The following is a 22,783-nucleotide window of genomic DNA, read 5'->3' as shown; positions in this document are numbered from 1 at the left end:
AATTCAAGCGTTCAATGCTTTGGACCATTTGAAGCTGTTCTGAAACAGCTTTGCGATGCATTGTGTGCATTATATTGAGCAAAAACCATCATTATCTTGACGTTTGCATTCTGAATTTGAAATCTGATGGGGCACTGCACTTAAATATATATTTGGCCTGTGTTGGCGGAGTACTGGCGTAATGGCATGAATTTGTCTCAGCTTCTTAAACAGGCACTGAGCTTTTACTAAGCTTTCTTTAGGACGGTGTTATACTAACACATCTACGTCGAGATGGATTAAGGTGCAGGATCGTGTCGCTCTCCAGAGTACAGATACTATCAGCCTCAGGCATAACCACGTGACACGCTACGAGTATAATTATTCCGCCAAAATCTGCACGCGACTTTTTCTTTTCTTCTTCACACTTTTCATACCTCAGTACGCATAATCAACCTCCAATTCCTGTAATCTTTTTAGGTTATGCCCATAGGATGGTAGGTCATATTGGCGAACAAGATTAACGTGAACTGGAGTATTTTATGGCTTCGCTATCGTGCCGGGTTTCTTCGAAGCTTCAGGCGCAATGGTGGTTGGAGTCACCTGCTGCTCATACATACCACTCACCTGGCAACGTTTTGTGTAGCTGCCATCTGAAATATACCGTAGAAACATCTGAATCGGTTCGGCGACCGTAGTCAACTTCCGGTTCCTGACCGCAAGTGCAACCGGGAGCCGAGTCCGAAGTATCCATCGGTCAGAGCATTTTAACTGTCGGCTGCTGTCCACTGCTCTAAGCTGGTGAAGTATGGGCCCAGAGCCTGCTGGTTGGGGGCTAGACTGTGGCCACTGCGTCAAAACCACCCACAATGTCACTTGCAAGCCTGGCCTGTGCTGCACATAATGCAGTTGATTGACAGAAACATGAAAGAGTGTATAGAGTAGAACATGGCAACAAAAAGCAGGAATAGAGTCGCCATAGTCCACAAGTCCAGCGAGGCCTCCCGTCGCTGTCAGCGTTGCGGCCGACTTCCCCACCTCCGCAGCTTCGTCACCTCAGGCCGCTCTCTCTCCTTTTACTGCCCACCACTTTCTCTCGCCTCCCTCTCTTTCTCCCGTCGCTTGTCTTCTTCGTTACATAGACTTATGATTGCACACTCTTTGTAAATATGTGCGGCTTATCTGTTTATTAATTACGTTCTATTCCCCGTCCCGCTCCGCTATCTGGATAGCCTAAGCCTGCTCACGAGCCACCTAGGCCTTGCCTCTCCTTATTCCTGAAAGTGTCACTCGCCACAGCCACGCAAATATGGTCGCCGGTATCAGTAAACGCCAGCAGTTGCGCAATGAGCGTGCCCTGCAAGATCTCATCCGGTCGGTTCCTGGCAATGATCGATGTGCCGACTGCTCAGCTATGAATCCAGGTATGATCGGCTCTGTCGCAGATGGCCTTGGTTTTTCATGCTAACCACCTGTCTCTTATTTATAGGATGGACGAGCTGGAATGTACGTATACCGACCGACTCCGACTCAAATTTCTCGGAAGAAAGACAACTAATGCGCGGGACTGCAGATAGGAGTTTTCCTTTGCATGCGGTGTGCAGCACTGCACAGGAAGATGGGAACGCATATATCGAAGGTCAAATCCCTGAGTATGGATACCTGGTCCGCGGAACAGGTCGATGTGAGTTGTTATTTGGCCCAATAGTACTGGTTGACACCCGATGGCTGACGAGAAACCGCCGTAGAACATGAAATCCTACGGAAATACCATCGTGAACAAGATTTACAACCCTCGGAACATCCAGCCCCCCGTCCCCACGGATATCGACGAAGCCGATGCATGTATGGAGCGGTTTATTCGGCAGAAATACCAAACAAGGACGTTAGAGGATGGGAAACCGAAGCCACCAAGCCGCCAGGATCCTAGCTATACAAGAGCCGAGTCACCAGATGGCTCACCTCCGCCATTGCCCCCGAAGCCCTCCAGGCCATTTGGGTTTGGTCTTCGATCTGCTTCATCCGCTACGAATCTCAGCCAGCCGACTGCCAGCAACCGTGCCCCAGAGTCGCCCGTCACTGAGGCGCGCCGAGGGTCATTTGAGCTCAAGCTCGCAAGACTGAAGGAGATGGGATTCACCAACGAGCGCAGGAACGCAACGGCCCTCAAAGGACTGGACGGGAACTTCGACAAAACTATTGAGACTTTGGTGAGGGTGGGAGAGGGCAAGCAGACACCGCAGGCCAGGACATCGGCTGCCACAACACCCTCGGTGGGCGCATCATCCAACCCATTCGATCAATTGGATGCGAAACAGCCCGCGCAGCCTGCGCAGCCAACTGGACAAAGCTATAACCCTTTCGACATGCCAACTCCGGCCCAGCCTCAGCCCCAAGCAGCCCCTACGCAATCGCTTGAGCAATCATTTCAGAACCTTCAAGTGGCACAACCGCTGTTCCCGCACTCTACCGGTGGATATCCAAACACGCAGACTTCACTAGCCCAGCCTGGATACACTCAGTCTGCGGCACCACCATTCGCTCCACAAGCTGGATATCCTGCCTCTGCACAACCGCTTGACAGCGGGAACAACCCATTCTTCCAGACTGGAGCCCAGCCCCAAGCCGGCCTCAACACTCCTCCTCAGAATCCTTACTCTCCCCAAACAAACCCATTCTTCGGCCAAGGACCCACGCAACCACAGCAAACACCATTCCAAAACCAGACGCAGACGGCTACGACGGCTCCTGGAGCTGGGTTCCCTCAACCGCTCCAGCATGCAAACACTATGCCGCCGATGTCGTCGTCGTCACCATTTGGACAATCTTCCCCCTTTCAACCGCAGCAACCGCAGCAACCGCAGCAACAGCAACCGCAGCCGCAACTGCAGCAACAGGGGCTTCAGCAATCGCAACTTGGGGTACAGACGGCACAGCCTGGACAGAGCCCATTCAATCCTTTCCAATCTTCGACTGCTCCCAACACCCCTCTGAGTCACTATCCGCCTCAGTCCCCGTTTGGCCAGCAGAAATCTGCCCAACCACTTGCGACGCAGCCTACGGGACGGGTTGATAAGAACAGCATACTTTCATTGTACAATTTCTCCGCACCACCTCCTGCCATCCCAGAACAGCAACCACCACAGCCTACTGCAGCCTTTGGAGGACCAACACCGTTTGGAGGGCCTTCACCCTTTGGACAGGCCCAGAATCAGCAGGCTGCTCAATTCCAACCATCAAATCCTACCAACATCCAACCGCAAACAAATATGGACCCTCAGGCAGCTGGAACACGAAATCCATTTATGGGTTTCCAAGCTCCTGGTACGCAACAGCCAGCTCAGATGCCAACACAACAGCCAGCATACGGGATGGCCATGAATTCCGCCAACCCAACCGGCAATGCGGGGTTCATACGAGCGCACATGAGCCAGCAGAGTGTAGATATAAACGGCTTCCAGAACGGCCGGCATAGCCCAGATGCCTTTGCCGGCCTCAGCGCACAGCAACGGTGAACCTGGATACTCTTGGGCATTCTTGTTTTCTTTTGCGTTTGGGGTTTACTACAGTCCTCTTATAAGACTTATCTTTTTGGCGATTGTAGGAATACCAAACAGATGTGCATTCTTGGCGTTGGAGCCTCTTTGTCAGATAATTGGATTGGGTCTAAGGGACGTTTAGCACAAGTATATAGCGGGCAATCTGACGTTAGATTGGATGATATTACTTCTGTAATCTGCTGCACTTATATTGGTGTCTGATATGTTACCAACGTACATAACAAAAGAAATACTCAACCACTACTATGTACTTCTACTAATCTAATTCAACCCCCTCCCCCCATCAACCGGCAGTTCAACCCCAGTAATAAACGCCGCCTCATCACTCGCCAGGAAACACACTGCATTCGCGACGTCTTCAGGCGTTGCAAACCGTCCAAGCGGGATACCAGATAATAGCTGCGCGCGGTTCTCTGGGGTATCGGGTTTTCCGAGGACGAGGGGGATCCTGTTGCATTATGTTTAGAAGATAATATATAGTATTTGGGGAAAGGGGAAGACATACATTGCAGTCTCCCCAGCCACAGGACAGACAGCATTAAACCGGATATTGTCCTTTGCCAGTTCAGCAGCTAGACCCTTTGTTGCCTTGAACCCGTAAACTTTCTTAGTTACTTTTGAATACAAGACGAGTATATAGGAAATAAAAGAATAGACATACCGCACTAACAGCCCCCTTGCTAGCAGCGTACCAGACGAGATTTGGTCTCGGGCGCAGCGCACTCATGCTCGAGAGATTGACGAACGAGCCGCCGCTGCCCTGGCGCTGCATAGCTGGGCCGAGGATCTTTGCGCTGAAGTAGAGGCTCTTGAGGTTGATTTTGACCAGGCGGTCGAATTCTTCTTCGGCGAGTGAGAGAGATGACTTTTTTTCAACTAATTAGTACATACATCTGGCTGAGAGTAGATAGCAGCTGATATGACAGAGGATGATGAGAGACGTACAATAGCTTTATTAACAACCCCCGCATTATTAACAACGATGTCGATACGGTGGAAATTGTCCAGTGCAGTGCTCAGCACCTGTTCCCAGTCTTGCTCTGAGGTGACATCGCCCTTTATGAATATGGTCGAGCCTGGTCGCTGGGCGGCGGCGACCTTCTCGCCGTTCTCTTGGTGGATGTCGACGAGGACCACGAGGGCGCCTTCTTGGGTTAATTTGGCGACGATTGCTGCGCCGAATCCGGTTGCGCCGCCGGTGACGATGGCGACTTTGTTGGTTAGTTTGGACATTTTGTTCAGTAGATGGAGGAATGGAGAGGAGAAGTTGGGATGGAGAGGGGAAGTCTTCGCCTTCAGTCTTCAGTCATGCAGTATTGACTTGCCGATTACAGCCGAGCTGGTATGATTAAGCCTGCTATGACTGCTTTATTGATGGATTCAATCCATATTTAAAAGGATGTGATGTGCACTTTTAGTCTCTTAGAATATGTCTACTTTCAACTCCATACAGGCAGATATCCCATGCCGCAGAAGACACAACAGCGTTTGCCCAGAACATTCAAAGATTACAGTACTACCATTGATCTCTTAATGATTCCCCGCTTCTGGGGACACCTCGGGATTTACGTGTGCCAGCTGGCGAGCTGTATAAACCCCGGGCTGCCGATGCGGGGTTGAAATCTGCCAAATGATATCAGCAATATTATTCTGTCTTTTCGATATTCTTCAAGCTGTGCAACAGTCGTTTAACTGGGTCTCTGCACCTGAAGTTGTGCTAGTTTTCCGCATCATAATTTATAGTCAAACTGAACATGGCCAGCTACCTCGAAGACATGTTCTCCCTAAAGGGGAAAACAGCCATAATGACCGGAGCCACTGGAGGTCTGGGCTCATCAATGGCACTCGCTCTAGCAAAAGCAGGAGCATCTATTGTGTCCATCGAGCTCCCGGACGATCCTAACGCTGGCAACCTTGCCAAAGCCATCAGCGACGCTGGGAGCAGCCTGCATGCATTCTACTGTGATGTCGGGAACGCAGAGCAGCTCCGTGCTTGCTTTGCGCAGATCTGGGATGCTGGGGCTGTGCCTGATATCCTGGTTAATAGTGCTGGTATTGCGCGGCGGAATAAGTGTGAGGATGCGACTGATGCTGAGCTTGATTTGGTACGAACTACTTCAGTCGTCATGGGTCTTGCCAAGGTACTGACAGGATTGTAGCTGCTTGATATCAACGTCAAGTCGTTCTACATCGCATGCCAGGAGTTTGGCAGGCGGTTACTGTCGCTGGACCGGCCGGGGAAGATCATCAACATTGCCTCGGTGACTGCGTTCCAGGCGAACAAGAACACGAGCATCTACTCGGCGTCCAAGGGGGCGGTGGTGCAAATGACCAAGGCGTTTAGCAATGAGTGGTCGAGCAGGGGGATCCAGGTCAATGCGATATGTCCGGGGTAAGCAGTCCCGCTTTATCAGCTTATCGCCTTTCTAACTGGTGACTGTAGATGGATGAGAACGCCCATGACGGAGGTTTATGCTGCTGACGAGGCCGTCTCGTCGTATCTGATGTCGAGGATTCCCATGGGACGCTGGGGAGATGCGACGGAGTTGAATGCGGCTGCTCTGTTTCTTGCAGCGCCGGGCAATAGTTTCACTACGGGGGCGTCAGTGGTTGTTGACGGAGGGTTCTGCGGAAAGTGACTGTAATTCTTAATTGATAGTGATGTTAGTATTGAGATTAATATTGGTACGGGCAGAGTCTGGATCGCCAAGCAGCATGGAGCCTGCCAAGCGAGACAAGGCCAACCAGTTCCAGCAGACACGCAAGTTCCTTGGTCTTCTCTTGGTCTCCTCTCTTGGTTTCTCTTGGTTCCTCTTGGTATTCCGCTGGGTTTTCTTTTGTGGAGAGACGCAGGAGGAGGACATGACGTCCACCGCGGGGTTGACGCTCTCCATTCAAGCCACCACATCGGAGCCATCTGACATCTGAGCCATGTTTCTCTCTCTCCTGCCAGGGTGCCCGTACTCATGCCCATGTTCATGCCGTGCTTAATGCCCAAACCCACTGACAGGGATCCGGATGCAACAGAACGAGGACTGGCCCCGATCTTCATGCCCGGTTGGCCCACCCTCCTAACTCTGTCTCGCGACCACGGTCTGGGCGCCAAGATGGCTGCTCTGTCTCTGCCAATTACTGATATCGATGCTGATTGTGGTGGAGGAGAAAATTCCAACATTGTGTGCATTCGGCTGAACACGGACTGTCTGCTGGCTTAAATTCTGGCTGTCTCCCCCGTAGCGAGCTGTTTCTCTCCACCATCTTTTTCAATTCCTTCTCCGTTGCTACAATCTACTCGTATAGTTTGAACCTCGTAACTCCTGCTCAATGGCCCGCGAAAAGGTCGCCGACCCTGGAGGGCCTCGCCCCGGACATGGCGCCCTCAGCCTCCCCGCCTACAGCCTCCCCTACGAGCTCGTGCTGCAGGAACTCGGAACCCGCATCGACGAAGGTCTCACCAAGGACGAGGCTGCTCGTCGTCTGCAGCAGTACGGCCCGAACAAGCTAGACGAGGGCGAGGGCGTGTCCCTGATCAAGATCCTCGTGCGCCAGGTGGCCAACGCAATGATGCTAGTTAAGCGGCCCACTTACCTCTCCCCCTAGCCCCAGCTCGTCTTTTACATTGCATATGCATATGAGAAAGAAAGAGAGAATCTTGAGAACTCCCAGAGTCTGATCCAATTCGTTGTAATAGGTGCTGATTCTGGCCATGGCGGTCAGTTTCGGGATCCAGTCCTGGATCGAGGGCGGCGTTATTGCTGCTGTGATTGTGTTGAATATCGTGGTGGGTTTCTTCCAGGAGTATGCGGCCGAGAAGACTATGGAGTCGCTGCATTCGCTCTCTTCGCCAACTGGGACTGTGTCCAGAGACGGCGAGACCTTTTCGGTTCCGTCGACGGATATTGTCCCCGGTGATATGGTTGAGTTGAGGACTGGGGATACCATTCCTGCTGATATCCGGTGAGTGCCCTAATTCTACTGCCGGATTGGTAACTCGACCAATTCTGACCTATATAGCCTGGTTGAAGCGGTCAACTTCGAAACCGACGAAGCCCTACTCACCGGCGAGTCCCTGCCCGTGCAGAAAGAATGCGATTCCACATTCAAAGAAGACACCGGCCCCGGAGACCGTCTCAACATCGCCTACAGCTCCAGCACCGTAACTCGCGGCCGCGCTCGCGGCGTCGTCGTCAACACCGGCATGGCCACAGAGATCGGCTCGATCGCCGCTGCACTCCGCGCCACGAACAGCAAACGCCGCCCCGTCAAGCGCGGGCCTGAAGGCGAGACCAAGAAGCGCTGGTATCTGCAGGCGTGGACGCTGACGGGCACGGACGCGGTGGGCCGGTTCCTAGGTGTTAACGTGGGCACGCCGCTGCAGAGGAAGTTATCCAAGCTGGCGTGTCTGTTGTTTGGTGTTGCGGTGCTGTTCGCTATTATCGTTATGGCGGCGAATCTGTTTTCGAGCAACAATGAGGTTATCTTGTATGCTGTTGGCACGGGGTTGAGTATGATTCCTGCGTGTCTGGTTGTGGTGCTTACGATTACCATGGCCGTGGGCACGAAGAGGATGGTTGAACGGAATGTTATTGTTCGCAAGCTCGACTCGCTCGAGGCCTTGGGGGCAGTGACGAATATCTGTTCTGACAAGACTGGCACCTTGACGCAGGGGAAGATGGTGGTTAAGAAGGCCTGGATCCCTTCGCGGGGGACTTACTCTGTGGGCAACTCGAACGAGCCGTTTAACCCGACGACCGGGGATGTCACTTTTACTGCGCTCTCGCCTGCGGACTTTGATGATGAGAAGGAGGGCCCTGTGGCGGAGAATGTAGAGGGTCTGGTTGAGGGGAACAAGGCGCTTGGGGACTTCCTCGACGTCGCGTCCATGGCCAATCTGTCGCATGTGTTCAAGTCTGAAGAAGGCGACTGGCGTGCGAGAGGCGAACCGACTGAAATTGCAATCGAAGTGTTTGCGTCTCGATTTAACTGGAATCGAGACCGGTGGACCAAGGGCTCGAACGCTGTCTGGCACCAGAAGGCGGAGTTCCCGTTCGACTCGACCGTGAAGAGGATGTCTGTTATCTTCAGCAAGGAGACCCAGGAAGGAGATCACAGTATGATCTTTACCAAAGGCGCCGTTGAGCGAATCGTCGATGCCTGCACGACTGCTGTATGGGAGGAAGGCTCCTCTCCCACCCCCCTGACCGACGACATGCGCACGCAGATCCTGCAGAACATGGAGGAGCTGGCGAAACTGGGACTGCGTGTACTCGCACTGGCACACCGGCCTTACAACGAACAGGGCCGCCTCCTCGAAGGGTCCGACCTGAACCGCGACGAAATCGAACGGGATCTCTGCTTCTTAGGGCTTATAGGGCTGTACGACCCGCCACGCCCGGAAACCGCAGGGTCAATTGCAGCTTGCTATCAAGCAGGAATCACAGTGCACATGGTGACCGGTGACCACCCAGGAACGGCCAAAGCAATCGCCCAGCAAGTGGGCATCCTCCCAGCAGATATGTCCACTGTCGGTGCCGACGTCGCCAACGCCATGGTCATGACGGCCGCGCAGTTCGACAAACTCTCCGACGAGGAGATTGACGACTTGCCAACCCTCCCCCTGGTAATCGCACGCTGCGCACCGCAGACAAAAGTCAGCATGATCAACGCCCTGCACCGCCGCGGGCGTTTCGCAGCCATGACCGGCGACGGCGTCAACGACTCCCCCTCGCTCAAGCACGCCGACGTCGGTATCGCAATGGGCCAGGCAGGCTCGGACGTCGCAAAGGACGCCTCGGACATTATCCTGACAGACGACAACTTCGCATCGATCCTCAACGCCGTCGAAGAGGGACGGCGCATCTTCGACAATATCCAGAAATTCGTCCTGCACTTGCTTGCTGAGAACATCGCGCAGGCATGCACGCTGCTTATCGGGCTTGCATTCAAAGACCGCGACGGCCAGTCGGTGTTCCCGCTTGCTCCTGTTGAAATCCTGTGGATCATCATGATCACCTCTGGCCTGCCGGACATGGGGCTGGGGATGGAAGTCGCCGCGCCCGATATCATGGCACGCCCGCCGCAGACCAAGCAGGGCATCTTCACCTGGGAGATCATGGTCGATATCCTGGTCTACGGGTTCTGGACTGCAGCGCTATGTCTGTCGGCCTTCTCTCTGCGCATGTGGGGGTTTGGAGACGGTAATCTAGGATCTGGATGTAACAGAGAATACTCGCCCGAGTGTGATCTTGTCTTCCGCGCCCGCGCGACAACCTTTGTCTGTCTCACCTGGTTTGCGCTGTTCCTGGCCTGGGAGATGGTTAACCTCCGGCTCTCGTTCTTCCGGATGCAGCCCGAGAGCAAGAAATACTTTACGCAGTGGATGTACGACGTGTGGAGGAACAAGTTCCTCTTCTGGTCGATCATGGCGGGCTGGATTACCATCTTCCCGATCCTGTATATCCCCGTGCTGAACCATGTTGTGTTTAAGCATACGGGTATCTCGTGGGAGTGGGGGATTGTCTTTGTTGAGGCACTGCTGTTCTTTGCGGGCGTCGAGGCGTGGAAGTGGGCGAAGAGAGTGTTCTATCGTCGGCGCAGTGCGAGAAATCAAACCGTCGCGCCGTTGGGAGAGATGAGCAGTGCGCCGGTGGATGCCTAACGATAGCTTTCTCTCGTGAAGCGAGAGATAGGGACCTGGGACTGGATGCTCGATACGGACTGGACTATTGGTTTATGGACTTTACTTACTCTGGGGGGTTGTGGAGTGTGGGTGGTGATGTTAGTTGTTGGATAGAGGTAGATCAGGTAGATTGGTAGACTGTGATATTGGTATTGGTAGTAAAGGGTAGAAGTAGGTAGCTGTAGTAGAATGCCATTGATGATGATGTACTTGTGCATACAGCTGTAGTAGGAATCATCCTGAATGGGGTGACTCTTGGTATACCCTAAGCTGATATAAACCCGGTACATAAATAAATGAACCTAAGTAGCTCCACAAAACCCATTCTTCCCCCGTAGTTAGCAGCACATAATGAAAGAAAACACGCCCAGGGTATAGAGTAACATACCACACACGCTCCGCACTGAAGGACGGTACAAATGATGGCCGTGCTCGTCGTGCAGGGCAGAGAAGCGCACTGTTTGGACCGTTAGTATATGGATATTGGTATGCAGTATATACCAGATAAGGGGTAGGTGGATAACTCACGGCCTGCCTCTTCTCGAGACCCGCCGGGAGCTTGGGGGTCACCATAGCTGTTGCAACAAGTGGGTAGATGATGATCGATAGAAGAGGGAGCTTCATGATGATATTAACAATAAGTTGATCGAGTAGACTGATGGACTCCAGAATAAGGAGACCCAAGGAATGGGGGAGCGGCACTTATCTATCTTGCTGCCATGATTGCACAAGCCGCGTCACTGGTTACGCTGGGTACGGTGTTTTATAGAACTGGGATGGAAATGTTGCGGTTGATATTAGGAAACTCTCCGGTGTAAGGGTCTCTTGGTGATTATGTGGCTTACATCTATCGGTTGATATTCAGGGATAATCCTAGAGTGTTACAGTTACACGGTCATGGGTCTATACTAATACTTATATTCGATGGTCTACTTCGGTTTGATATATCGCCATCGAGATAGGGCTGTTCTACTTCTTGGGATTATACAGGTTATTGATATAAATATCATTATGGCTAAGCTAATCATACTAAATTAATATTTCGAACCCTCATCGTCAACTTCTCAAACTCATCCTTGGACACTCGTGCATCCAGACCCAAATCCTGCATCTTCTCCACCAACTTCTCAAACGCAACGGACTTGTCTACAGCAAAATCAGTCTCCGCCTCACCATGCAACCTGTCGTAGAAGATCCACATCCCCGCCGGAACAAGCTTTTCCTCCTCCAACATGTGTAGAAAGGTCAGAGCCCACGGCATCGAAGTCTCCGAGGCCTCTGTCAGTGACTTATTGAGAACACGTATGATCTCGCCATGCCTACTTTGGTCGATTCGACCCATTAGATACTTCTCCATGTCCTCACCTGCGGTGATGGGAAGTGAGTGCAGTGGGATGGGTTCGCGGGATGCTATTTTTTTGTACTCCATGTCAAAGAGACCTTTGACTGCGCGGATGTGGTAGAATGTACAGTTACTATTACCTGGAGGCGAGAGGATCACAACCCAGTGGTTGAGGGGTCTGTGCTTTGTCCGATAGGGATACAGGTACAGATCGAGGAGGGAGTTGAAGGCGAACATGGACATAGAGAGGTCCAAATCAAGGCTGTTGTCTGACATGTTGACAGGATGTACAGCAAACTCTTGATATCTAACGGTGTGAAAACTGGAGGTGGACGGGCATGGAATATATGGTTTGGGATTAAATAGATATTAGTGTATGCTTTGTTAATAAATAATGAAGAATCATGCACTGAGAAGCTTTGACTATGGTGCAAGTAGTGAGCATACAAGAAGATTATGAGTGAATGTGCACCAATTTGTGCAGGGCATATTCTGTCTGTCATATGCAGCATCTGGTTTCCTTTCACTACTACCAGCAACATTCATTGATACGCTGATATCATGCCAGTGGAGTAAAGGTATATGGATAGTGTTTGCTGAAAGCATGGGTAGGCAGCTTTACAGTGAAGCCTGGCTATAGAGGATTGTGGGCAGATATTCTGGTCATGTTAGGCTATTTACTCGTCAAGGCGTTGAATTTGGAATTAGAATGACATCCTAATAATATGTAGAGCTGGCCGGTGGGAATTTGGCCGCTGAATCTCGCAGTTGATGTGATCGTCGAAGTGGTTCGTTTTAAGTGTAGAAAGGATTCGAGATCGTCAGTTCCGGCGGAATATGCAAGAACTCTAATCTAGTGTTTATATCCTGATCCAGCAGTTTCTCGATATCGTCTCCGGCTTCTCAGACTAGAAACAGGGATACCTGGGTGACTGCAAGGCCAGGGAAATGAGACCTCCCTTTTCCAGCTACAGCCGGACTATAAATGGTAATTGATTCAGCGCCCTATGCAAGGGATGTCCTTCAACCGAGATATCCGATGTAACTCGAGACCAGAATGAAGTTCATTTTTAGAATTATATCCGTTGCTTGCGTTGGTAGCAGTGGATATAAGCGTCGATTCTCACATCCCACAAAGACCTCGGAATTAGCCATCATGCAGGCCCAAGAAAAATATTCGCGCCTTACTGATTAGTGGTTGATACAGCTTGCCATAAGGGGGGTATAATTCCGACCTGTTACTTATCTCAGACAAGCTCGACGCACGGCGCTCTCGGAGGTGGGTCATGCAACGCCAAGTGCTCCTAATGCACATTCCAGGTCACATTCCTGGCTTGTTAATAAACAAAATGAATTGGGGTGGCTTCGAGCCTGGCTTATAAGGGCTCTTCCCGGACCGCTCTTCACTGTTTGTTCCTAAGCTACTGCACTGCTGTCTCTGGACGATATACAGGCAACTCTGCTATCACCTGGAAGCAAATTGGTGTTCGTTGTCAAGCCCTGTAGTTTGCCAAGTCAAGTTGTGCTCCACTGCCAAGGGCCTTGACAGCAACGTAATCTGCACTATAAGCACGTCTTTTCTTTGTAGACCGAGTAATGCCAGAGCACGTAATTGCAATAAAGCACCAAACAACAGCATAAAGAGTGCCCCCGCCTGCTGAGTGACACCAGAAAGCAGGTATTGAAACCAAGCAGAATGGCTGCATTCGACGAAAAGGACATCTCAGCCACTTCAACCAGGGGACTTGATTTGGGGCATGGATATGCGGAAGACGATATACAGGAGAAGGCGAGACTCCTCGGCTGTAGCCCGGAGGACTTTCTTGAGGCCAGGGAGGGCAGCAAAAATCTCAGCCTAGAGGATGCTGCGAGTGTAAGTTTGTATGCCATTATGCCAGAATCAAGCCTCACTCATCTATATAGCGAGCCAAACGCATCCTCCACTTCCACGACCAAGACCCTAATTTCAATCCGGAATCAATTGTCCGCCTTCAAGCTTTTGTCGATCACCCTGACCTTTTCCATAATCCTGATGGTCACGCAGAGCTCATCTCCGACATCAAGCTGGAAGTCTGTCTTCTCACGGACAACTCGCCCTATGCCGAAGTGCGCGCTGTAGTCAGCAACAAGGACGACATTTCCACCCCGGCTGGCACGATCCGCGCGTGGACAATTGGCCTTTTGTTTGTAGTGTTGCTGAGCTTTGTCAACCAGCTCTTCTCCGTCCGCCAGCCGACAATCCGACTTGATGCTGCGGTTGTGCAGCTCTTGTCGTTTCCACTAGGTAAAGCCTGGGAGAAATGGCTACCCGTCGGCGAATTCACAGTCTTTGGTGCACGTCTTAAACTAAATCCCGGCAAGTTCACGCAGAAGGAACATATGCTGATCTCGATTATGGCGAATGTGGCGACGAGCTTGCCTCACTCGCGGTATATCATCTTCACGACGTGGATGAGGAAGTATTTCAATCGGCCTTTTGGGAGCTCATTTGGGTTCCAAATTTGCATTTCGGTACGTACTACCTTTGCCATCGTTTCTTTTGAGCGACGTCTAACTGTATAGCTTTCTATGAATTTGATGGGCTTTGGCCTTGCTGGACTGGCTCGGCGATTCCTGGTCTATCCCTCATTTTGTATCTGGCCTCGTTCGCTTGTCACCGTGGCCCTGAACCAGTCTCTTCACAATGGTAAGTCTTAACAGTTCCCATGCTTTTAGTGTAGTAGTTAAAATCTGGCAGACGATAGTCCCACAGTCCCAGGCCCCTTCAAAAGACTGTACAGCATATCCCGCTATAGATTCTTCCTACTCGCATTCGCCTGCATGTTCGTCTGGTTCTGGTTCCCTGAGCACATCGTCTCAGCTCTCTCGCTCTTCAACTGGCTTGCCTGGATTGCGCCGGACAATTTCACACTAACTGCCATAACCGGGCTTAAAAAGGGCCTGGGATTTAATCCCCTACCTACATTCGACTGGAACATTGCCACCTATCACGTCGACCCGTTGATCGTCCCTTTCCACGTCACGGTGAATATGTTTGCTGGGGCGCTGCTCGGCGGGTTAGTCCTTGTTGCTTTATACTGGACAAACTCGTATAATACGGGGTATCTGCCCATCAACACCAACAACATGTTTGCCAACAACGCAAGTCAATACAATGTCTCGGCGATCCTCGACGACCGGGGCCTTCTTGATACGGAGAAGTATCTGAGCTACAGTCCGGTATACATCACCGCTGCGTCCATTGTTTACTAGTACGTTTTACCAAATTTAAGACATTTCTGCACTGACCACTGCTTTAGTGTCTTCTTCTTTGCCGTGTATAGTGCCGTCGTGTCCTATGCGATTGTATACCATAGACAGGATATAAAGCTGGGGTTTAAATCTCTGGTGAGATCGTTTAGTAGAGGCAGCAACCGGGATGACTTCCAAGATGTCCACAGTCGGCTTATGGGTACTTACCGCGAGTCCCCTGAGTGGTGGTATCTAATCCTAAACGTATATTACTTCCTCACAGCAATTGCACAGACAATATACTTACCATATCTAGGTCATCGCTGTAGGGCTGGGAGTTGCCGCCGTGGCAGCCTGGCCAACCTACACCAACGTTGGCGTCGTGTTCTTTGGTATTGCACTGGCTTTGATCTTTGTTATTCCCACTGGCATTATATACGCCACGACAGGCATTGAAGTTGAGTATAATGTTCTGGCAGAGTTTATCGGAGGGGCGTGGCAGCCTGGGAATGCGTTGTCGGTAGGTGCCATTCTTTATAACATAGTTCCCTCGACCTTACTGAGATGCTCTAGATGAACTTCTTCAAGGGCTTTGGATACGTAACTACAGCTCACGCACTCAGCTTCGCCAATGATTTGAAACTCGGCCACTATCTCAAGATACCCCCGCGTCAGACTTTCTGGTGTCAGGTTGCTGCTAGTACGTCCTAATTTACTTCGCCAGGTAATTTCTCCAGCTAACGTTAATAGCCATCGTATCTGCCCTCGTCTGCACTGGGGTTATGAACTTCCAAATCACCCGCATCCCTGACCTCTGCGAAGCAAACCAGAAGAACAAATTCACCTGCCCAGGCCTGCAATCCTACTTCACAGCCGCCGTCCTATTCGGGTCTCTGGGCGGGCATAGAGTCTTCGGCGCCGGCGCCCAATATACAGCCCTCCTCGCCGCATTCCCAGCTGGCCTTCTCTTCCCTATCGTCTACTACTACGCCACCCGCAAACTGCCCAGAACCCACTGGCTCACAAAAATCCACCCAGTCGTGCTATTCAGCGGCGGTCATACCTGGTCACCTTATAACCTGGGCTACCTATGGCCTGCTGTGCTGCCGGGCTGGGTTTCCTGGAGCTATATACGGCGGCGCTATCTCGCGTTCTGGTCCAAGTATAACTATGTACTGTCTGCAGCGTTTTCGACGGCGATTGCCATTGCGGCTGTGGTTATTTTCTTTGCGGTCAGTTACCATGGGGCTGATGTGCATTGGATTGGGAATCAGCCTGATAGTGGGTGTGAGGATAGTGGCGAGTGTGTGAGACTGCATCTGTCTGAGGGGGAGTATTTTGGGCCTCGGGTTGGGACGTTTGTTGTTTAATTAATAAATATCCTGGGGAATATATCTTGAAAAGATTAGGATATTGGTAATTAACAGAAGAGTATCATGCTGCCTTTGTTGTATCGTCCTTCAAGAACGGCGCTGCAAAGCCATACTGCTTCCACCCGTCTCCATAATCCATATTCGCATCTCGTTCTGTAACTAATTAGCATATCACGTTTTAAAGCAAGACAAAAGGGTGAAAGATACCATGATCAGGCGGAAATGCCCTCCTCCGATGCTCATAATAAACATCCCTCAACCCCTCCCCATCCCTCTTCATATAAAAAGTGGCATATAGACTACTTCGACTCTTCTCCGTCTGGTTCCTCTTCGACCGATGCGCCAGCATACTCCCAAAGAACAAGATATCGCCAGACTCCAGGGGCACAGGGACCCAGGTCTGTGTGTTTTCCCATGCCGGCGCAATCCGGCCCCCCTCTGCAAACTCGATCTGCATGCGGTGGGACCCGGGGACGACCTCCAGACAGCCGTTTGCGAGGGTGGCCGAGTCGATGGCGATGTTGGCTGTGAGATGGGCGATCTCGCCGATGTGGCTGTAGGCGTGGTAGTCGACGTGGGCGAGGAAGCCGTTGCCGTTGGGGAGTTTGTAGTTGATTTTATCTTTGAAGAGGGTTGTTTCCTGCCGTTGTTAATATTATGATATATTCATATTTGTAGGATATAAAATATAAGATAGGATAGGAAGGATACCTGTCCCGCCAGCTGCGCCAGAATCTCCCCCAATCTCTCGCCACAAACAAGCTCGCGGAATTGGTCGTGGTAGTCGACGAACTTCTCTGTGCGCATGAGCTGGCGTGTCCCGTCTGCCGTGACTTCGAAATAGGGCATCCATTTGCCTTTCTCGAGGGGCCAGGTGCGGACTTCGTGTGTCCACTGCTGTAGCTGGGCGGGTGTTACGAGGCCGTGCTCTGCGACTGTGAGTTTGAGGTAGCCATTCTCGTGGAAGAAGTCGAGCTTCTCCTGACTGAGAGTGGTCATGTTGGTGTTGGTTGGTTGATTTGTCGACTTGTTGAGGTATGGTACTTAGGGCTAAGTAGTAGAGCACGACAACGATCGGGGAGGATACAATTGCGCTTGGATCAACGTAAATGATTATTAAATTCGCCAACATTTATATAGTTGATCACGTTTACCGGCATCAGGACCGGTCAGGACTTCGTCCCGGGAAAACCGACTGATGCATCTCGGACTTCGTACCGGTGGCCATACATATACCTACCCACCAGCACACCTCTATTATTATTGTAATTCATTAAACTCCTTAATACCACCATGGCCAATCCCCACGAAACAATAAAGACGTTATTTGCTTTTATTCTCGCCCAAGGGCAAGGGGACTACCTCGGCGAACGCATCTCCCAACTCCAACATTCCCTACAATGTGCATACCTCGCACACTCAGACCCAACCTACGGCACCGACTCAGAAGTCGTTCTCGCCGCACTTCTGCACGACGTCGGCCGCTTCATCCCAGACGCCAAGGACATGCCGGCCATGATTGCGCCGGACGGGGCGTACATTGGCCGCGCGAGCCACGAGGTCCTGGGGGAGCGGTACCTTAGGCAGCTAGGGTTTAGCGAGAAGGTGTGCCAGCTTGTTGGAGCGCATGTACTGGCGAAGAGGTTTTTGGTTTCTACTGAGGAGGAGTATTATGGGGGGTTGAGTGAGACGAGTAAGAGGACGTTGAAGTTTCAGGTTTGTCTATTTACCTGGTTTAGGATGTTTTTGATATTGATTGTTTGGCTAGGGAGGGTTCTTTACGGAAGAGCAGGTTAGGGATGCGAGGAATGATCCCTGGCTTGATGCGAAGCTGGCTGTTCGACGCTGGGATGATAGGGCGAAGGATCCTGAGATGGAGGTGCCGGGGCTGGATGCGTATGAGGATATGGCGGTTCGGTGTCTTGTTGGTGAGTATAAACACAATACGGATTGTTGAATGATGCTGATGATGCAGATTCGAGGGCTAGGGTTGTAGTGGTCGACAAGTTATATGCTCTTCCCGTGAAGCCTGTATTTATTGTCGTCCTTTCGGAGGCACTTTTCGACCAAGCTGTCCATGACGGCGTGCTGTCTGGCATGAAAAGTCATGGTTGGATTGTCGAGAAATACCTTCATATGAAGAATGGCAACAGACGACCTGTGGAAGAAGAAGTACTCGATCAACTGTCAAGACGCGGAGTGCAAGTGGCCCAGATGTCTGCCGACAGCGATACTATCAGCAGTTTGCCGTCAGACACAGCTGGTCGTTCTAGACTGGTTATCGAGAAGGGCCTATCAATGCTGCAGAATGACGCATTCTTGCACCTTTCCCTGGCAGCTGAGCTACAGTACATTGAATTCAGCGAGATGTTGGATAACCTGCAATACCTAACCAGGGACACTGTCGTCGCTATCACAGCCATCTCTAATTCAGGATGTACGAAAACTGTATTCGATGCAGTATTCCAGCGTGCCTCAGTCTAATACTATCGTTCAACCATATAGCAGTAGGTAATCACAAGGCGTGAAACTCCCCATCCAGCGGCCACTCCCCAAGCCCCGAAAGAGGCGCCTGGAGATTAAACAAGTCAAAGTCACTCATATTCTGCATCCACTCAATATCTCCCTGGAACAGATCCACAGGCGAAGTCTGCGGCGTCCCGAATACCGGAACCTCATGACGAGCAGATACGTTATTATTGCTGCTGCTGCTCTCAAACTTGCTACGCAGCCTCTGCACTCCACACCCAATCCGTACAAGCAGATGCTGTCTATGCATCTTGCTCGTCGTCCGCTGCAGCATGGCAATTGTCTGATCCACAAGAGAGAGCATCTTCCCTTTATCCATGGTAACAGCGTCCGTATACTCCGTGGCAACCTTCAGCAGAAAGACAACCGCAAAGGCAATCATCGTATCAAAGCACAGCGGCAGCCCGTTCAACAGAGACTGCAATTCTGTATCAGCTGTCATAACGCCCAATATCGACGCCGCACAGAGCACAGCTGTGTTTGCAACCTCTTCCATCTCAGAACTTGAGAATCGCCGCCTCGGGTCAGGCGAGGATTGCGCACCCCGAAACGCATGCGAGCATAGATACAGCTTCGCAAAGTGGAAGTGCAGCCCTACGCCTTTCGCTGGGTAATTCCCAACCCGCGCATTCGGGCCAAAGCTATCACTCCAGTCCGCGTACCAGGTATCCAGCGCGATCGAGAAGCGGCGCAGCTGGGCGAGTTTCGACGGCGGGACTGGCGTTTCGACGTCCACGCCGAAAGTATCGAAGACAGATGCGGAGATGAGCCAGATCTTCACCTGCGAGACGAGCCGCACGTCGTCTTCGGTTGCGTGTTCGGTTTCGAGGAAGGGCGTTGCTGCTTTGATGCTGTCGCAGTCGCGGGACATGGGTGGGCGGCCGTACAGCACGGAGCAGTGGTGGTCGCAGACGTAGACGAGGTAGTAGAGCCGTGTTTGCATGTATGCGGAGCGGACGCCTTTTAGGGCTTGGTAGATGCTGTGGTTTAGTTTTATTTCGAGGGCGATTCGGACGGCTTATAGCATTAGCATTAGCATTCTAGTCTTGCTATATGAGTTCGGTGGTTGGGTTCGCACCAGTGCCTGCTAAGGACCAGGATAGCTCGTGCAGCCAGAATGCGCCGATGCAAAGCCCCCGGACGTCGTCTATATTATGGGTTCGTGAGAATGTGGTTGCGCCCACCAGCTGCTTGAACTCGCGATAGCACTTGTCGAACAGATGGCCGAATGTCTGCGAGTGCAGCGCAGCGACGGTGCAGATGGCGGCTGTTAAGAGGGGGGAACTGGCTAAAACCGTTTCTAGGCTTTGATGGTCTCCGAGGATACGATAGAGAAGGTGGTCGAGGCGCTCATGGTATCTCTGGAAGAGTTCTTCTGCTTCGTGTCGCGTCAAGATACCCCTGGAGATCAGGTTCGCTGGCGAGGCTGGGGCTTCGCGCAGACTGGGGTTGCTCATTTCTGAGATGCACGATGCTGGGATAGAGGCTGGTTCGCATTTCGGATCGACTTCCCAGGTCTGCTCTTCATTACCATCAGTGCCTTCAGCAACTTCTGTATGCTCTGGTCTTTGCTCTTTGGGCTGTGCAGGCTGGATAGACCCAGGCACTCGAGCCATAAGCTCATTCGTGACGCCCTCTAGCCTTCGGATCTTCTCTGTAATTCCGTGCTTCCATCTACAAGAATTAGACAAGTTCGTAGATATCTTTGAATACCCACGTAATGTCGTCCTCCAGCAGCATCTGTAGGCTGCGATTGACGGTACAGGGCAGGCCCCGTTTGGCGCACCGCGTACACGGCGGCTGGCCATCTGCTTTCATATGACATTTAATCTGTATATTGTGTATGAGTTCAGTTCAGTACAATAGAGCAGTAGACTTAATGAAGACTACCTTCTGCTTCCGACAAGCAACGCAGGCTGTGATTTTCCTGCTGATCTCGGGCGGTTTACAATCCCCGAATGTGTCTCGCAGCGCCGCGATCTGGTCCTCCATAATGTATAAAGTCAATAAACGTTAAAAAATAACATACGGAGATGAATAGTGTGCAGCAGGAGTGGCTAAATAGTTGCGGCCTTCGCCCCGAGCTCCCCCCACGTGGCGCCGTCAGTGGCTGCAGTTGATCGTCAGCGCTGACTCCATACAACACCGTGGGCCCAAGCTTCTTGCTGATTGCTTGGTTTATACTTCGGTTACTGGCCCTGCACTTCGCTCCGATTGTTATTCATGCTAATTTCCATTGGATGTCTGCATATAGAGGCGATGGAGTATATAGAGAGCTGTCCGCCGAGGTCAATGATGGTAAAGAGACAACAACTCCTTTCTGTTCAACATGGCCTTATTACAGAAAATTAAATTTCTAGCCATTGCTGGAGCAGGATTCTTTACCGATGGATATATCAACTTGACCATCGGACTAGGTATGTTGCCACGAAGAAATGTAGACACAGGCTAACCCTCGCAGTGGTCCCTATGTTGGGATATCTCTACTTCCAGGAGAGCGACTCAGAAGTCCCGTCAGTCAACAGCGATATAATGAAGGGAGGACTGAGTCTCGGCATGATCGTGGGCCAGGTCCTCTTCGGTCTTCTGAGTGATACCTGGGGTCGTCAGGCTGTATATGGCAAGGAATTGATGGTCACCCTGCTTGGGACGTTGCTGGTCATCCTGTTGCCGTGGAATGGGCTTTCCAACCAAGATATCACGGCCTGGATATCTGTATTTCGTGTCCTGACGGGTGTTGGAATCGGAGCTGGTATGCTTTACTATTCCAATGTTCAGACAGACGAAGCTGACTGAGATAGACTACCCCCTGTCATCTGCACTGTCGGTAGAGAGTGTCTCTTTAGGTACAAGAGCAGTCAAGGTCTTGTCCGTGTTTGCCTTTATCGGTGTGGGCAATTACGCAGCCAGCATCGTGTTCCTTGTCCTTCTTAGGGCGTTCAAGCCTGCGGTCTACAGTAACGTCAATTCTTTAGAATGGGTTTGGCGGCTGTTGCTTGGAATCGGCATGGTCCCTGCGGCGTTGACTCTGTACGCGCGCTTGACCCTGCCAGAGACGAAGCCCTATACAAAGTGTAAGTCATATAAATCAATATTAAGTTAGACGCTGATGTAGTAAGATGTTGCCGGTGAGGGCGAGAGGCGAGACTTTCGAAAGCAATGGCAGGACTTTCGCGAGTATTTTGGTCAATGGAGACATGCCAAAGTGCTTTTTGCAACTTGTGCCACCTGGTTTCTTTTGTAAGTACCTTTTTCCGTTCAGCTGGACAGGAGCTTATTCTTGCAGTGACATCGCATACTACGGAATAAACCTCAACCAGAGCGTCATCCTGAAAGAAATCGGATACTCCACCGGTCCAGACGCATGGACAACCCTCTGGAACACCGCCGTCGGGAATATCATCGTGCAGTCTGCTGTAAGCACCTTATACTACCTAGATAAAGAATGATGCTCACCATGTATAAGGGCTACCTCCCCGGCTTCATCCTCGGAATCCCCCTCCCAGACCGCATCGGACGAGTCAACCAACAATTCTACACCTCAGCCCTCGTCTCAATCCTCTACGCCATCTGGGCCGGAATCATGGCCCCCTCAGTATCTACCTCCAAAGCCGGACTCATGACCATGTTCACCCTCTGCCAGCTCGTCATCTGCATCGGGCCCAACTGCACGACATTTCTCATCCCATCGGAGGTATTCCCCACTCGGGTCCGCGGCACAGCACATGGGATATCGGCCGCCGTGGGGAAGGCCGGTGCTGTTCTTACGGCTTTTGCGTTTGGGACTGTCACGGATAGGATTGGGTTATCCGGGGTTCTTGGGTTGTTTTCGGGGCTGATGGCTCTGACGGCGGGGATTACGTTGATGATTCCCGAGACCAGGGGGAAGAGTGTGGAGGAGATTGAGGAGGGGGTGCATTATGGGGTGTCCCCTGGAGCTAGCACTGACAGTGTGGAGGAGACTGGGAAAGGAAAGGCTACTGTGAAGCAGGATGAGGTCTAACAGGATATAATATAGCTGAGTTGGAATGCTTAAACCGCCCCCACTAAGTAGGCCAAGACAATGTAGGCACGGAATACGAGGCGCAGT

General features: G+C 51.5%; 10 protein-coding genes across 10 annotated transcripts; 6 read left to right on the top strand and 4 right to left on the bottom strand.

The window, feature by feature from the left end:
* Nucleotides 1-1,288: 1,288 nt before the first annotated feature.
* On the top strand, nt 1,289-3,494 carry ASPVEDRAFT_125972 (putative GTPase activating protein for Arf; the record flags this gene model as incomplete). The annotated part of the gene is made up of 4 exons (XM_040806316.1): nt 1,289-1,403; nt 1,469-1,485; nt 1,553-1,663; nt 1,728-3,494. The coding sequence occupies 4 exons, from the start codon at nt 1,289-1,291 to the stop codon at nt 3,492-3,494; spliced, it is 2,010 nt and encodes a 669-aa protein (XP_040663830.1).
* A 306-nt stretch (nt 3,495-3,800) lies between these two features.
* On the bottom strand, nt 3,801-4,772 carry ASPVEDRAFT_49891 (uncharacterized protein; the record flags this gene model as incomplete). Its single annotated transcript, XM_040814235.1, has 4 exons — nt 3,801-3,987; nt 4,045-4,127; nt 4,201-4,404; nt 4,485-4,772. The coding sequence occupies 4 exons, from the start codon at nt 4,770-4,772 to the stop codon at nt 3,801-3,803; spliced, it is 762 nt and encodes a 253-aa protein (XP_040663829.1).
* Nucleotides 4,773-5,314: 542 nt separating this feature from the next.
* ASPVEDRAFT_124583 (SDR family NAD(P)-dependent oxidoreductase) lies at nt 5,315-6,178 on the top strand (the record flags this gene model as incomplete). Its single annotated transcript, XM_040806193.1, has 3 exons — nt 5,315-5,644; nt 5,699-5,931; nt 5,983-6,178. 3 exons carry the CDS (start codon nt 5,315-5,317, stop codon nt 6,176-6,178), a joined length of 759 nt encoding a protein of 252 aa, XP_040663828.1.
* A 685-nt stretch (nt 6,179-6,863) lies between these two features.
* On the top strand, nt 6,864-10,197 carry ASPVEDRAFT_49889 (cation-translocating P-type ATPase; the record flags this gene model as incomplete). Its single annotated transcript, XM_040814234.1, has 3 exons — nt 6,864-7,109; nt 7,231-7,496; nt 7,554-10,197. The coding sequence occupies 3 exons, from the start codon at nt 6,864-6,866 to the stop codon at nt 10,195-10,197; spliced, it is 3,156 nt and encodes a 1,051-aa protein (XP_040663827.1).
* Nucleotides 10,198-11,242: 1,045 nt separating this feature from the next.
* On the bottom strand, nt 11,243-11,836 carry ASPVEDRAFT_79729 (uncharacterized protein; the record flags this gene model as incomplete). Its single annotated transcript, XM_040816750.1, has 1 exon — nt 11,243-11,836. One exon carries the CDS (start codon nt 11,834-11,836, stop codon nt 11,243-11,245), a length of 594 nt encoding a protein of 197 aa, XP_040663826.1.
* Nucleotides 11,837-12,996: 1,160 nt separating this feature from the next.
* ASPVEDRAFT_161065 (uncharacterized protein) lies at nt 12,997-16,352 on the top strand. Its single transcript, XM_040808583.1, has 8 exons — nt 12,997-13,433; nt 13,484-14,071; nt 14,123-14,246; nt 14,298-14,811; nt 14,860-15,055; nt 15,108-15,311; nt 15,365-15,491; nt 15,542-16,352. Exons 1-8 carry the CDS (start codon nt 13,257-13,259, stop codon nt 16,159-16,161), a joined length of 2,550 nt encoding a protein of 849 aa, XP_040663825.1. The 5' UTR covers nt 12,997-13,256; the 3' UTR covers nt 16,162-16,352.
* On the bottom strand, nt 16,226-17,163 carry ASPVEDRAFT_24968 (phytanoyl-CoA dioxygenase family protein; the record flags this gene model as incomplete). The annotated part of the gene is made up of 3 exons (XM_040809725.1): nt 16,226-16,317; nt 16,372-16,804; nt 16,876-17,163. 3 exons carry the CDS (start codon nt 17,161-17,163, stop codon nt 16,226-16,228), a joined length of 813 nt encoding a protein of 270 aa, XP_040663824.1.
* A 294-nt stretch (nt 17,164-17,457) lies between these two features.
* On the top strand, nt 17,458-18,979 carry ASPVEDRAFT_880579 (HD domain-containing protein; the record flags this gene model as incomplete). The annotated part of the gene is made up of 3 exons (XM_040818228.1): nt 17,458-17,880; nt 17,933-18,092; nt 18,140-18,979. 3 exons carry the CDS (start codon nt 17,458-17,460, stop codon nt 18,646-18,648), a joined length of 1,092 nt encoding a protein of 363 aa, XP_040663823.1. The 3' UTR covers nt 18,649-18,979.
* On the bottom strand, nt 18,680-20,685 carry ASPVEDRAFT_147331 (Zn(II)2Cys6 transcription factor; the record flags this gene model as incomplete). Its single annotated transcript, XM_040808117.1, has 4 exons — nt 18,680-19,710; nt 19,772-20,367; nt 20,411-20,523; nt 20,584-20,685. 4 exons carry the CDS (start codon nt 20,683-20,685, stop codon nt 18,680-18,682), a joined length of 1,842 nt encoding a protein of 613 aa, XP_040663822.1.
* A 355-nt stretch (nt 20,686-21,040) lies between these two features.
* ASPVEDRAFT_103688 (uncharacterized protein) lies at nt 21,041-22,597 on the top strand (the record flags this gene model as incomplete). The annotated part of the gene is made up of 6 exons (XM_040805586.1): nt 21,041-21,110; nt 21,155-21,445; nt 21,495-21,791; nt 21,813-21,933; nt 21,980-22,109; nt 22,160-22,597. Coding segments are annotated over 6 exons (1,347 nt in total), but the record flags the coding sequence as incomplete, so codon positions are not given.
* Nucleotides 22,598-22,783: the final 186 nt, after the last annotated feature.

The sequence above is a fragment of the Aspergillus versicolor genome (genome assembly GCF_001890125.1).
Source record: "Aspergillus versicolor CBS 583.65 unplaced genomic scaffold ASPVEscaffold_2, whole genome shotgun sequence".
Classification (NCBI taxonomy): domain Eukaryota; kingdom Fungi; phylum Ascomycota; class Eurotiomycetes; order Eurotiales; family Aspergillaceae; genus Aspergillus; species Aspergillus versicolor.
The sequence above is the reverse complement of the archived record's forward strand: the minus strand, read 5'-3'. Positions and strand labels throughout refer to the sequence as shown.

What these genes read in the sequence shown, in the direction of transcription:
- ASPVEDRAFT_161065 (XM_040808583.1), top strand. Translation starts at nt 13,257, where the DNA reads ATGGCTGCATTCGACGAAAAGGACATCTCAGCCACTTCAACCAGGGGA. An exon ending in GAACCAGTCTCTTCACAATG is followed by an intron (nt 14,247 to 14,297) that starts GTAAGTCTTAAC and finishes AAAATCTGGCAG; the next exon opens with ACGATAGTCCCACAGTCCCA. An exon ending in CTGGTGTCAGGTTGCTGCTA is followed by an intron (nt 15,492 to 15,541) that starts GTACGTCCTAAT and finishes TAACGTTAATAG; the next exon opens with CCATCGTATCTGCCCTCGTC.